This window comes from Rhinolophus ferrumequinum, chromosome 7 (assembly GCF_004115265.2).
Source record: "Rhinolophus ferrumequinum isolate MPI-CBG mRhiFer1 chromosome 7, mRhiFer1_v1.p, whole genome shotgun sequence".
Lineage (NCBI taxonomy): Eukaryota > Metazoa > Chordata > Mammalia > Chiroptera > Rhinolophidae > Rhinolophus > Rhinolophus ferrumequinum.
Window position 1 is genome coordinate 9,924,511 of NC_046290.1, and position 15,758 is coordinate 9,940,268.

Sequence of the window (15,758 nt, forward strand, 5' to 3'; positions counted from 1 at the left end):
TACAATGTTTATCTACTCTGCCACCTTGGATTTCTCTCTACTCTCTATTTCAGATTGCACATATAAGTAAGACAGGAAGTATTTTTCTTTCTGTGGCTGCCTTATTTCCCTTAGCATAATGTCTTCTAGGTTCATTCATGTTGTCGGAAATGGCATGGTTTGCTTGTTTTTTTTTTTTTTTTTTGTTAAGACTGAGTAACATTCCATTGTACATGTAGACCACATTTTCTTTATTTACGCACTTGTTGATGGCCACTTCAGTTGTTTCCATATCTTGGCTATTGTGACTAATACTGTAATGAACATGGGGGTGCAGCTATTTCTTCGGGGCAGTGATTTCATTTCCTTTGGATGTATCCCCAGAAGTGGAATAGTTGGATCATATGGTAGTTCTATTTTTAATTTTTTGAGGGATCTCCAGACTGTTTTCTAGAGTGGCTTCACCAGATTACATCCCTCCCAACAGTGTGCATGGGTTCCTTTTCTCTACATTGTGTTGATTATATCTTCCTGGGGGAGAATCCAGAGAAAGGAAAGGTGTCAGTGCGTGGAGGAGATGCTGAGACTGTGGGGCTTTTGCGTCAACTTTAGGTTTGGAGCTTTGGGAAGAGATTGTCTTGCAGGCTGCTCCCTCATGAACCTGGGGACTCCCACATGGCAGGAAACTAGGAAACACAGAGCATGCTGGGATTTCATTAGCCTGAGTTGCTCTTGCTCTGGAGGGGTGTAAGTGGTTGCCTAGAAGTTCCCTCATGCTCCTGGTGTTGGAGGTGGGGCTGGACATGCAGAAGGCAGCTGAGTTTCAGGCCAGTAGGTCAGGGCATGTATCGCTATTGTGAGGGAAGCAGACCTTCAGCAGAGGCTGGAGGACTCCTCAGGCTATAAGCTAAAGGAGAATGTGCTGGAGACACAGGAGGACAGTCAGTGAGGATGGAACACCTGACCAGGTGTTATTAAGGATTTATTTTGACTCAGTAAAGGAAGATTATAGTATAGTACACATGATCACATTTTCCATAATAACAAAACCTGGAAGGATGTGCGGTGAGAACTTGATTGTGGTTGCACTGGTTATTAGAACTATAGATAATGTTGATTTTCCCCTTCTGCTTTTCTGTTTTCTGATAGATTTTGTGATGAGAAAGTGTTCATTTTATAAAATGAAAAAAAGCGATCCTTAAAAATAAAAAAACACTCTTCCCTTTTGCGGCCATCGCTGAAGCGCCAGCGGCCAAAATGAAGTTCAACCCCTTTGTGACTTCTGACCGGAGCAAGAACCGTAAAAGACATTTCAATGCACCTTCCCACATTTGCAGGAAGATTATGTCTTCTCCTCTTTCCAAAGAGCTGAGACAGAAGTACAATGTTCGATCCATGCCCATCCGAAAGGATGATGAAGTTCAGGTTGTCCGAGGACACTACCAAGGGCAGCAAATTGGCAAAGTAGTCCAGGTTTACAGGAAGAAATATGTCATCTACACTGAACGAGTGCAGCGGGAGAAGGCTAATGGCACGACAGTTCATGTGGGCATTCACCCCAGCAAGGTGGTTGTCACCAGACTAAAGCGGGACAAAGACAGCAAAAAGGTCCTTGAACGGAAAGCCAGATCTCGCCAAGTGGGAAAGGAAAAGGGCAAATATAAGGAAGAAACAATTGAGAAGATGCAGGAATAAAGTAATCTTATATACAGCTTTCATTAAAAACTGTTAAAACGAAAAAAAAATAAATAAAAAACAAAAAAACAAAAGAGGGTCACACAAGATGCATTACTTTGCAACTTAACTTTTAGTATTCCACAGCCATCCCTAGAAGTCAGTAGACATAAATCTCCTGTTTTCTCAAGTTCTTTAACACAAATAAAATCATTTTTTTTGGTGCAGTCTTTTTTTTCCTTTGGCTTCCACCCTTTTCGTTCTCCCTGTATCACCACACCTTCCACTTTCCCATGTAAAATGTTAGCAGTCTGGTGTGTACGCTTTAGTTCTTTTTCCTGTGTGACCACATGCAAATATATATGAATATGAATATGGACATGTATATATCATACACTTGCATGGAAACATTTAGACACATACCTATGTAACTACATTTACACACATTTTTGTAATGGGATCATGCTATGAACATATTTCTGCCTTTTATCTTTTGTATTTACTGCACCTTCTGAATTGGCATAACTCCGATTCATTTTTTTAATGGTCTGTAATTTTCTATGGTGTTGTCATTTTATAATTCATTCATCCATGTATGAGATTTTTGAACATTTCTTTTTTCTTAATTCTTAGAGATGGTGGCTATGTGGCCACTGTCATATGAAAGCTTATTATATGTCTTATATTTCGAATAAGTTTAGCAATTAAATTTTATTAATATGATAATGTTAATACACCTAGATTTTTATCCACGTATTTCTAATGACATTTAAATATGTTATTCTATTTTGGGCCAAAACAATACTCCTTGGTTAACATGCATGGTATGGAATAAAATTATAGGACAATAAATGAACAGATATTTAAGAATCTCTATTATGTAAGATATAAACCTCACTTGAATTAGTTGTTTTCCACAAAACTCTTTAATAGAATGTGGGCCAGGGAGAAAGCTGGGCCCACATTTTCTGTGAAGGGACAAAAGCTGGGCCAAAATCAAGAAGGTGGTGATGTCTACCTGAATGAATGAATTGTTGGAAAAGAGGCTTGATCTTCAGAAAGCAATAAAGTCTTTACTGTTTTACCAATTTTTCATAGCAATTGTTGCATGGTATTTTGCATTCAGGTGTAGCCTATATCTGACTTTTAGAGGTTAGTAAAATAATATCAGCTTCTTTTCAGAGTCTCCTAGCTTTCTCCAGCAATTAGCTTATGCCCCCAAAGATTTTAGTTACAGACCACCAATACCTGAGATAACTTTTCATTATACATCTAAGTCCAAATTTTTGAAAGGTTATATACATCTAAACACCCGTTTAATATTTCTGACCTTTTTGTGTTGTGAATCTTGTTTGAAGATTATGTTTTTTTGTTTTAGTTTTCCAAACATTTAAAACCATGCCAGTGAAATGAGAGAAAAGACAGTGTTGCTTAGCTGAGTTAACCCTGATGACGGTTTATAAATCACTTCCTATCATTTTAACCACAGAAAGGAGAAGTTGTTAGCCTGCCACATTTGCTTTAAATATCTAGCTGTGGCTTCTATTACGAACAAAAATTACGAAACCTACTCACCCACTGTCATAAACTTTTCACTATTAAAAACAAGCACATAATAAAACGCTTTACTCATCAGCTCAAGTTGAAAACCAGGTGTATAGGCAAAGAGGTTTGCTAAGGCTAAACACAAGATTTCAGTCACATGGTCAGGTTGTAGTTTATGATGTTTTAATAAAAAGTGTTACTTTCTGCCTTGCAGGAAATAGAAACAGAATTACCTGAGAACTTGCCCAGTGTTCTCTTTACTGTATCAATCATTTGACTCTAGTCATAAGTCAGGGCATCCTTAGCACATAGTCAAGAGACTTAAATAAAAGGGAAATTCAGGTAAAGCTAATGGACTGTGGAAAACAGTAGGGTCCACTTTGTAATAACAGGGCTTAATGACCACCTTTGCCTTCTAAATGTTTTTTTTACTATTGCAACTCATCTCTGATGATGGCAATGAAGGTGGTGAGGGATTTGGGGTGAGAGAGTGTTCTCCATCACCCACACGTCTTTACCCAGTGTGGGCTGAGTTCCTGCTGGCTGGTCTTTCCTAACTTCCAGGCTGACTCACCCTGTGCTTACAGCCTAGTCATATCCCCTCTCGGCATATGTGTCCCACAGGCAGGGCTATCCCCTGGCTCACCAGAATTGGGCAGGAGCCACAGTCTTCTCAGCATCTTCAGTTGCTAGAATTAGAAGAGACCTTGGCAACCATCCTTCATCCTTGCTTTGCTGATGATGGAATTGAGGCCCAGGGAGATTGTGTTGTGGTCCAGTTTTAAGAGGGTCACATTCCTGTCGTCCAGATCTGTGTCCTTTCTAACCCACTGGATTCGTTGCACCACTTAGCTAGGATTCTCCTTACTGGAGACCCAGCCCTTTGGAATTATTGGAGTCCTTTTCAAATCAATTACCATTCGGAGAAGTGCAATATTGACCAAGCTGGGTGCAAAACTGTCAGACACCTATCTTGTTGGGGAAGATGGCTGTCAGTCCGAGTGCTGAGGATATGAGACTTCTGTTGAACGAGAGGACAACATTTCCTCTGGAGCATGAGGCGCTGGGCTGGAGGCCTGCTGAGAGCATGGGAGGGAATCTGGGGACATCACTGTTTCTTCTGTGGCATTCTTTTATCCCACTCTGCTCTAACACCCAATGCCAGTGTCAGCTGTCACCACATGAAATGATGGTCTGTGCACCTCAAGAACATTTTGGGGGCCCTTGTATTTCTGACTGCATTCAGCTTTGAGCTTCTTGGCTGAGAGCTGCTCCATGGAGACAAAATATTATTATTGGTACTTTTGAAGCATTAAGACTTCTGGTCGTATTAACTGCTCAACTCTTTTTAGCCTCTCTTGTCTGCAATATTTTCATTACTCGAATGAAGGAAAATAGACTTCTAATTCTGGATAACGTCAAATTGTGACAACTCCATCAGGATTTAGGTACAATTAAATTTGTCTGTAAATAGTTTAAATTCTGAATGGGCCTAAATGACTTCCCCATACTTTTTCTTTATTTCAAAAAATCAGAAAGTAAGTTACGTTTTACCTTCTCCTGCAGCTTCCCCCCAAAAAACAAAAACAAAACTGTATTAGTGGGTGCCACCAGATACAGGTAGTGAATGAAATAAAGCATCACTATTGAGAATTAATCACTATGTTTTAAGTGAAAGATGAAAGCAAACGTCAGCTGGATGCAGCATCTGAGTTCCCTGTTCATCAGTGTTATTCACTGATGGCTTCTCACTTAAGTGAGTCTTAATTCTAAATTACTTTTAAAATTTCCCTAAAGGATTCCACGAGATACCATAGGTCAGTCTGTAAAAGGAGATACTAGCCGTGGACTTTTTGCCCTCTAAATTCAATTCAAAAATCAAATGTAAGAAGACTGCTTAACACATATGACATTCCATCTGTCAACAGCAGAGAGACAGCCCTTTATCGGCTGTCAAGTTGACATGAATTCTCTCTTTGAAGATCAGAGATCTATGCTACGTATTCTGTCTTTTAATTTCAATCTATGTTAGTCACGTTATTGCAGGTCTCAAGGCTGCTAACCAATTATGTCACACAAACTCACTTCCCAAGATCTATAGTTGAGAGAAGTTTAAACAGAAAAGTGAGATGCTGTGGTACTCAAACCATGTCTACTATAAATGAGCTGAATCAGGAATGCTTTAAAGAGACGATTAAGGGGCGGCCGGATGGCTCAGTTGGTTAGAGTATGAGCTCTGAACAACAGGGTTGCAGGTTCGATTCCCACATGGGCCAGTGAGCTGCGCCCTCCACAACTAGATCAAAAGACAACGACTTGGAGCTGATGGGCCCTGGAGAAACACACTGTTCCCCAATAATCCCCCCCCAAAGAATATTAATAATCAGTGTCTTTGGTTTCTGAAAAATTATTCAAGATAATCTATACATTTTAAAACAGCCTAATTTACGATGACCCAAATATTATAACACCAGCAGTTCATGTCTGTCCGTGTGCTAGAGTGTATCTGTCAGAAATAGAATGTTTATATATGTTATAATACTGCAGTGAAAACAAAATATATGAGCTTGGAGTACGGCATAGCTGTTGAGATCTCAGGATTTAGTATAACAAAATGAGTTCAAATCCAGACTCTAGATACATATCCTCGCTTTGAACATTACTTAATCCCAACAAACTTTTGTTTTCTTATTCACGGAATAAAACAATCAGTAGCAGATATTTCAAAGCATTGTTTTGAGGGTGAAATGTAAAGTGTTTAGTGCGGGTCTGGTATGTAGTAAATTGTCAGTGCAGATTAGGTTTTCTTATTAGTTTTTATTCATGCTCCCTCTTACATCAAGATTGAATTTAGTAACACATTAAAACTTTTTATTTCTCAATTTATTTTTGCCTATTAAAAAAGTTTACAAATCTCAAATAAATTTGGGACCATTTCTTATAGCAACTCAAGATAGTTTTTCATCTTAACTCCTGTTAGGATTTAAGAGTGTTTCTTTGCCAAATGATCTTGGGAAATGGTGAGTTAAGTTATCATTTGTCTATATTAAAAAAAAATCACTAGATACAGTAATAAGAAATTTGAAAAACAACTTTTCTATGCTTGATTTAAACAGTCTCATATAGTTGACATTTAAATTATTTCTTACTTTTTGCTATTGTAAATAGTGCAAAACATGCATCATTGGTAGAAAACAAACTTTAAAAATCGTTTATCAGTATAAAACCCTTTCTAAATGACTATAAAATGGACCCCCAGACTCAAAGACATAAAAATTGTGACTCAACATTGCTACTGGGAGTGTAAAATGGTACAGCCACTGTGGAAAACAGCGTGGTGGTTCCTTAATAAGTTAAACATAGAATTACCATATAACCCAACAATTCTACTCCTAGGTATATACTTCCCCAAATTGGGAACAGATGTTCAAACAAAAACTTGTACATAAAATTTCATAGCAGCAGTAGTCACAATAGCCAAAATGTGGAAACTATGCAAAGGTCCTTTAAGGGATCACAAATTGTGATATATTTATATGATGGACTATTTGTTAGTCATAATAAGGAAAGAAGAACTGATACATATTGCAACATAGATGCACCTTGAAAACTTTATGCTACCTGAAAGAAACCAGACACAAAAGTTCACCTAGGGCATGATTCTATTTATACAAAATGTCCAAGAAGGGTAAATCTACAAAGATAGAAAGCAGATTAGTGGTTGCCCAGGGCTGAAGGGGAGGAGAATGCTAAATGAGTAGGAAGTTTCCTTTCGAAGTGATGAAAATGGTGGGGAACTTGGTAGTGGTGGTGGCTGCAAAACATTGTGAATGTACGAAGTGACACTGAATCGTACCCTTTAAAATGATTAACATGGTAAATTATTAATTGCTCCATGCTGCTCCCTGAATATCAATATGAGAAAAACCTTCAGATGGAGATGTGCTTTCAAATACTTTTGATCCAGTGGTTGTCTCTCTTAGATTGCTTTTGGCCAAATTATTTCCTACTAATCTACAAGGAGTTCCTTTTCAGCAAGTGGTGTTAGGCTTTTTTGCCCTGACCTCCTGGACTGGACTTTATTGAAAGGCATTTAGTTCAAGATAGGAAATTTGTCATTTAGTTGAGATGCTGTTGAAGAAATCCATTTCCCAGTAGACATCTCTTGTTTATATGCTTCTTTTCACTTTTTTCTTTCCCCCTCCTCTTTGCACTTCCCCCTTAACTGTTGCTTACATTTCAGGCTCTCCTGGAATATGGAAGAATATTCTCTTGGTGATACTGAGAGTTGGGGGTGATTGCTGTTCTTGCTTCTTTCTTAGACTGAGACAATCAAGTCCTTAAAAACATTCAGTAGATATATTAAGCTCCAATATGGAATTTTCTGTGTTTGGATTCATGTCAATATGTATACTGTGAACACAACTTCTTAAAACATCAGCAGGAAATTGCCTCTATTTGTCATCTACTTTTAGTGAATTCTTTGGACAGTTTACTATCAAGTAGCTTTAAAAGAGACATGTTTATCACTTTAAAAAATTTTTTGTCCCTGAAAGTGATTTTTAAAAAGACAATGTGATTGATATTTAATGTGAGAGAATATGAGAACTAGGAACATTAGACCGGAACTTAAGAAATATACTATTATTTACCAACAAAGTAATGGCTTTTGAAAAGTTGAAGGGAAATTCACAAACTATACAGGTAACCATTTGGAAGTGCACAATTCAGTACATTTAGTACATTCACAATGTCATATAGTTACCACCTCTCTCTGGTTTCAAAACTTGTTCATCACTCTACAAGAACAGTACATTGAGTAATTATTCCTGATTCCCTTCTCCCCTAATCCTCTGGGAACCACTTACCTGCTTTCTGCCTCTATGGATTTGCTTATTTTGGATATTCCATATAAAAGAACTGTATAATAACACAATATTTTGTGCCTGGCTTATTTCCCATAGCATGACGAGCTCAAGGTGCATATATGACATAGCACATGTCAGTATTTCATTGTATTTATTGGCAGAATAATATTTCATTGTATGGCAATACCACCATTTATTTATCCTTTGATCCCTTTTTCAACATTTTTGTTGTTTCTACTTCTTGGCTACTATTAATAGTGAACAAGTGAACAGTTTTTGTCTGAACATCTGTTTTCAGTTCTTTTGGGCATATACCTAGGAGTGGAATTGCTGGATCATATGGTAATTTTTGAGGAAACACCAAACTGTTTTCTACAGTGGCTGCTTCATTTTAAATTCCCACCAGCAATGTACAAGTGTTCTTTTCATTTTTGTCATCACTGATTTATTATTACTATTATTATTTTGTTGTAGCTGTTCTAGTAGATGTGAAGTAGTATGTTATTGTGCTTTTGATTTGTATTTCCTTAGTGACCAGTGATGTTGCAAATCTTTTCATGTGCTTGTTGGCTATTTGTATATCTTGTTTGGAGAAATGTCTGTAAAATTATTTGTCCAGTTTTTAATTTGGTTGTTTGTCTTTTTGTTGTTGAGTTATAACAGTTGTTGATATTCTGGATATTAAACTTTTATCAGGTACATGATTTGCAGATATTGTCTCCTATTCTGTAAGTTGTCTTTTTTACTTTCTTGATAACGCCTGCTAATGCCCCAAATGTTCTAATGTTTATGACGTTGAATTTACCCAGTTTTTTCTTTTGTTGCTCATGTTTTTGGTGTCAAAGCTAAGAATCTATTGCCAAATCTGAGGTCATGAAGTTTACCGTATTTTCTTCCAAAAATTTTTTTATTTTTAGGTCTTATGTTTGGGTCATTGATCAATTTTGACTTATGTTTTGATTATGGAGTGAGGTAGGGATCTTTGCATGTGTTTATATACTTTTTTCAGAACCATTTGTTGAACAAACTGTTCTGGCCTCATTGAATGATCTTGGCACCCTTGTCAAAAAGCGATTGGCCATAGATGTTTGAGTTTATTTATGAACTATCAATTCTATTCCATTCATCTATATGTCTAACTTCATGCCAGGACCGTACTGTTTTGATTACTGTAGCTTTCTAGTTAGTTTTGAAACCAGGAAGTGTGTGTCTTCCAACTCTTTTTTTCTTCATCAATATTGTTTTAGCTATTCAGAGACACTTGCAATTCTGTATAGACTTGAGGATAGTCTTTCCTTTTCTCCAAAAGAGGCCATTGGACTTTTAATAGGAACTGCGTTTAGTGTGTAGATTGCTTTGAGATGTGTTGCTACCTTAAAAGTATTAAGTTTTCCTACCCATGAACACTGGATGTTTCTCTATTTATTTAGGTTTTTTAAAAATTTTTTTAGTAATATTTTATAGTTTTCAGTGTATTAGTCTTTCACGTCTGTGTCTAATTTTATTGCTAGGTTTTTATTCTTTTGTATACTATTGTAAACAGAATTGTTTTCTTAATTTTCTTTTTGGATTGTTAATTCATGATGTATAAAGACACAGATAATTTTGTATGTTGGTCTCATACCCTGCAACTTTACTGAATTTGTTTATTAGCGGTTGTCATTTTTGGATAGATTCTTGGGATTTTCTATATATAGAATCATGCCATGTGTAAATAAATATAGTTTTAATTCTTCTTTTCCAATTTGGATGCCTTTTATTATTTTTTTCTTGCCAAATTACTCTGGCTAGGACTTTCAGTACAATACTGAATAACAGTAGTGAAAATGGGAACAAGACAAGAATACCCATTTTCACCATTGCTATTCAACATTCTACTGAAAGCAATGGCTTTTGTAGAAATTTTTTTATTTATTCCAATTCACAAAGGAAAGCCAGTGGTTTAATAATGTCCCACCCTTTTTGAGGCTGGGCATTTTGGCCAATTGCTACCTAGAATATATCTAAGATCAGAGAACTATTGGAATAGACCCCTTAGGAGAAAGACAATGACAGTCACAGAGCTGTGTCTTACTCGATGACATCCACTTTTTGGTAAGAACCAATTGACTAAGAATCATATCCAAAATCGGGGTTACTGATTTAGTAAACTTGGTGTTTTTCTTAGAGACTTGCAGTTCTTTCTAATTTATAACATATAACGAATTAAAAGCTGTGAGGAAGAGTTGGGAACTGCCAACATCTGACACTTTGAGAAATGACAGGAAGGGAGAATGTGGAAGAAAAGCAGAGTTAGAAGGAATCTAGTAAAACGGAAAGCAAAATGCTAATTACTTCAGTGACCACATCATTCCACAATGCAATCAATAACTTTTATGGTGACTTTGAATTAGCAATCAGAGGCAAAATTATGTTCAGTATAATCCATCCAGTACATTTCACAAAAAGTTCTATAAACATGACATTGAAAAGTCTTCAGAAAAGAAAGGTTCAATTTCATGGATTTTATATTTACATTGCATATCTCATTCTTTGCCAATGCCAGGGAAATTAGTCATTATATGAAATGATAGAACAATCTTTTAAAGCAGAGTTCTCTGACATATTTCTGATAAAGGGGATAGAAAAAGGATGTGAAACATCACAGTAACTCATCCCTGTGAAAATGGATTGATAATTTTCTGCTACAAGAGCCTTCATGGGAGTGATTTGAGTACAGCGTTACCAATAAATAGTTAGACCACAGATCAGATGGTCATTTCCTAAGCAACTAAATCTTGGGGACCACATAATTTATTGTTCAAACCAGGACACTTTTGAGAAAGAAGGAATGCACTATAATTATGCCAGGACAATAGGTGTAAACCAGTACTATCCTGGACAAACCGAGATGCCTTGTTATTCTAAGGCCAGTTAGACCACTTGAATTTTTATTCGCATTGTTACCACTGTTTTATCTTGGGAAAAAAAATTACAAACAAGAGAAATTTTTATTCTTCAAAGCTATAAGCCAGATTATCAAAGGAGAGGAAAATGAGGTTAGAGTCCATTGCTACGGTAATTGCCCTTTCCAATTTTCCTGTATGCTTTTCTAGAGTGGCCTATTCTGGTGATGCAAGGCTAGACGGAAGGCAACTCAATTCAGTTCAATACTGAGTGTGGCCAAAACAGAACTGCCTGGTGAGTTCAGGTCCATGCAAAGACCAAGGTGAAGGGGAGCTGGTTTCGGCCCAGACTTTTTGGCCCTTCTTGTGCCCCCCTCAGACTTCATACCAAAACAAGGCAGCCTGGGATCCCCTCAGTTCCACCAGGGCCCACACAATGTGGAAAAGACCTCAGATGTGGTCTGGACTCGTTTCTAGGGGTTAGCAGGAACTGAGCAAGAAAACTCTTCTCATTAGGAATAGTTCACTCCCTATCATTTTATTGATAAGTACATTACACAGCAAGGCAATCACCATTATAATAAAAGCTATTACATGAACATACTTAATCATGTAAATGTCATTTATGATTCCAAGGGCTAAAGGTAATGATGTTAAAAATCAGAAATGATTTAGTTTAGGTAAGCATGGTCGAAGTCACTTGTCTGACTTCAGCAAGACTTTACATTTAATATTTACTCTCTAATGCATGGTTGTGAGTTTGTGTAGCGCCACAATGAAGACAGAGGATAAGGAGGGCTATTGGAACAACAATAAACATAATGAGAGGCATCTGTGAGCATCTGTTAAGTACTAGGCACAAGTCATTTGGCTAAAGTAACATGTTTAGTGAGTAGCACTTAGGAGGAGAGCTGGAATCGAAAGCTCAGATCCTTTGCATTCCGCTGTTCTGACCCCCAGTTGTTGGCAATGGAAAAAGCATTGAGACACAAATCAGGGGACCTGGGTCTTAGTTGTTGATGTGCCTTTAATAAGAGCAAATCATTTGATCTCTTTGAATCATAGTTCCCTCATTTGTTAAAGGAAGTTAATACAGGTCCAGCTAAATCCCAGGGTGGTGGTGAACATCAAATGTGATGCCCAGGAAGTACTTTGAAAATACTTTTCATGGTATAAAACCCTGTGAAGAGAGTTCGTAAGAAGGTTGTCTCAGTCATACTTGTGACCTTTATGAAAAATTCTTTTAGCTTTGTTTTGTTGTCTTCTGTGTATTTAGATGTGCAACAGATAGTGAGAAGAGGATCTTTTTTCCCTCTCATTCATCCCAGGCATTCCTTGTAAACACTGTTCAAAATGATTTCTGTGGAGGTGCTTTTGGTTGGCTGGTTTACGTGCTGTTTGCAGGTACTAATTTCTACAGAGATAAGCACAATTCTGAATGCCTTCTACATCCTTAGTGATGATTAACAATTTCTGAGTTTTAAATGATAAGAGAACCTGTTAGGACAACTTAGGTTTTGAGCAACAGAAATCTCTGACTCAAATTGATTTAAATGGAAGGAAATGGAAGGAACTTTTTCATCTCACTTAAGAGGAATTTCGTAGGTATGCCAGCTCCTGTGTGTTCTCTCAAGGCCCTAGCTTCATTTTCTGGAAATTCTATTTACTTTGACTGTTACCATGTGTAGACCTCATGGCTGTGATTCCAGAAACATGCAGGGCTTTATCCAAAGGAAGAAGGAGAAGCTTTTCCCAAAAGTTCTTTGGCTAGGATTGAATTGGATTCCACTTCTAAGCCAACTACCGGCAAGGAGAATGGCATCACTGTGGGTCACCAGTTGGGGTTGGATGGATTTGGGGGAGCCAACCACCAAGACCACTGTAATAAGACAGAGTGGAAGGATTGAGCCATTTGACACTATGTAACTTTCAGGCAAACTCTTCAAAGCAGAGTCTTTCTACGGCTGTTTTGTTGATGAAGATGGCAAAGCCTTTGCCATCTTGTACACGTCACCCAGGCAGCTCCTGACCCGTGTGAAGAAACTGATAGTATAGTCCCAGTTCTGTTGCCACCCTAGTTGGCTTATCTGAGCTGTCGATGTAGCTTTAGGGGAATACGCGAAGGAAGGAGTATGTTCTCTCTTTTTTTCCAGTTGGAGTACCCACCCCAATACAAATATATTCATTATAATAATTTGCACACAAATTTCAAGGTAGGTGTGGGGACAGAGCCCCAGAAAGCAGTTTCCAGGCTCTCGGCCTCACATAGAAAGGTGCTGGCTCAGGTAGTAAATGGCCATCGACTGATCAAATGGCCATCAGCTGTGGCTAGTTGGCCGTCAGCTGTAACCAGTGAGCCATTAGCCATGAATATAACTGCCGTGGCTAGGCTAGTAGCAAGGAGGAAGAATGGGGGCCAGCAAGAAGGTGGTGGCTGAGTCTGCAAGCGGCGCAGTGAGGGTTGAGAATTGTGTTGTTCCTGTTTCCTGTGTCTTCAACCCAGCCGCCAGTGAGAGTATAGTGGTGTGACTCCCCTACCTATGGCTCCGTGGGTGTTCCTTTTTGGCCTATCCATATCCTGCGTTCTTGTGTGAGGGGCGGGACCGGAGACCCCGCCGGACACCCCGCACGACAGTAGGTCTTCTGGGAAATTATGTCTTAGCTTCCAGAAATGTATGTGACACTTTGACACGTTTCCAAGTGTTAGTGTTAACAATATTTTGATAATGTTGGCATCCTGGAAATTCAAAGAGCATTGATAATAACAAGGGAGGCCTTGGGAATGGCATTTTGGAGGTTCTTCTTTATCTTCATTTATTAATTCACTGACAGAAGTACGTCAAAACTCTTAAAAGTGGGGTGCTCTGGAGTTAGTCTACTTGGATTCAAATCTTGGTGTTGCATCATTTACCAGCTGTGTTACCTCGAGCAAGTTAATTAGCTTCTCATACCTTGGTTTCCTCTTTGGAAAAATCCGTATAATAATATGACCTACCTCATAGGTTATTGTGAGGATTCAATTAGATAATGTATGTGTGGGGACAGGGCCCCAAAAAGCAGTTTCCAGGCTCTCGGCCTCACATAGAAAGGTGCTGGCTCAGGTAGTAAATGGCCATTGACTGTGATCAAATGGCCAGCAGCTGTGGCTAGTTGGCCGTCAGCTGTAACCAGTGAGCCATTGGCCATGAATATAACTGCTGTGGTTACGCTAGCATAAAAAAAGGGGGAGCTAGCAAGAAGATGGTGGCTGAGCCTGCAAGCGGCGCAGTGAGGGTTGAGAATTGTGTGGCTCCTGCTTCCTGTGTCTCCAACCCAGCCGCCAGCGAGAGTATAGTGGTTTGACTCCCCTACCTATGGCTCCGTGGGTGTTCCTTTTTGGCCTAGCCATGTCCTGCGTTCTTATGTGGGGAGCGGGAGCAGAGACCGTGCAGGCCTCCCCGCACGACAGTATGGAAGGTACTCAGCCCAGCAACTAGGATCTAGAAAGCAAATGTTAATTAATATTTGTAATGCATCTTTCCAATCAACCTTAATTACTACTGTTGTGGCTACTCCAATCACTACCACCACCCTCATAACTCTTACTATGTGCAATGGGTGCACTATTTTGAACAACAACAAAAACGTACAATGTAAAATCAGTGTATTCTTATACTGGGACCTGGTGGAGTGGAGGCTGAAGTAAGAAATGTGTTAACTAGCTCTGCGTCACTATCAGCCTTATTCTTTTTTTGAGGAAATAAGAACACGAAGTAAAGTAGAGCCAGGAAACGTAAGCCCTATTTCCACCTGCAGGTAGACAAAGTACTATAGTAATATGTTTTAAACCGTTCACCTTTGCTCTGTTTTTCAATTAAACTGAGTACAAGTCCAGTAGAAGACACTGAGATGCAAAAAAAAAAAAAAAGTGTACCCTTTTTGGATTGGCAGGGTGCAGGGACAGAGCCCCAGAGAGCAGTTTCCAGGCTCTCGGCCTCACATAGAAAGGTGCTGGCTCAGGTAGTAAATGGCCATCAACTGGGATTGGATGGCCATCAGCTGTGGCTAGTTGGCCGTCAGCTGTAACCAGTGAGCCATTGGCCACTAATATAACTGTCGTGGCTACGCTAGCAGAGAATGGGGGCTAGCAAGAAGGTGGTGGCTGAGCCTGCAAGAGCGGATTGCAGAGAGGCAGATGCCGCCAGTGAGAATATAGTGGTGTGACTCCCCCATCTATGGCTCCGTGGGTGTTCCTTTTTGGCCTCACCGTATCCTGCGTTCTTATGTGGGGAGTGGGAGCTGAGACCCCGCAGGCCGCCCTGCATGACACAGGGGAAAGCCACAACTGAAGTATTATTCCAAGAGGAGATTGGTTATACCTTATAATGACTTTTGCAGAAAAAAATAAAAGAGCCTCCACATCTTGGCAAGAGAAAAATTGTACCTCTGAAATTCTGCATCTTTTTCCTGGCAATTTGTTAACTTCATTTTAGCTGCTATTCTTGTACTAGCCTATAGTCAATCCAGACTGGAATACTATTACCCAGTGTCAAAAGGACAACTACCTAGTTAGAGGACATCCTTATCTGTCCCTTGATAAAGAAAGCATTTCTTATCTGATGAGAAAGAAATAATTAGCAAGAGGTGTGTGTGCTTTGATGTAATGGAAAGTGCTCTTCCTGACAAAGCTTGTTGGAATAAGACAAATCTTTGTTTATTTTGTATTTTCAGCTACGAATCCACAAAGGCAGTTGTTTATAGTGCTTACAATGAAAGCCATGCCTGTATAAAGAGCCATTTCTGTTATGGGATCCTTTGAAATATTTGA

At 38.8% G+C, this 15,758-nt stretch overlaps 1 protein-coding gene across 1 annotated transcript; it reads left to right on the top strand.

Annotated features, from left to right (window-relative positions):
- The first annotated feature begins 1,199 nt into the window (after window positions 1–1,199).
- Window positions 1,200–1,713, top strand: LOC117025009 (60S ribosomal protein L26-like). The gene has a single exon (XM_033110770.1). The coding sequence runs from the start codon at window positions 1,237–1,239 to the stop codon at window positions 1,672–1,674; it is 438 nt and encodes a 145-aa protein (XP_032966661.1). The 5' UTR covers window positions 1,200–1,236; the 3' UTR covers window positions 1,675–1,713.
- Window positions 1,714–15,758: the final 14,045 nt, after the last annotated feature.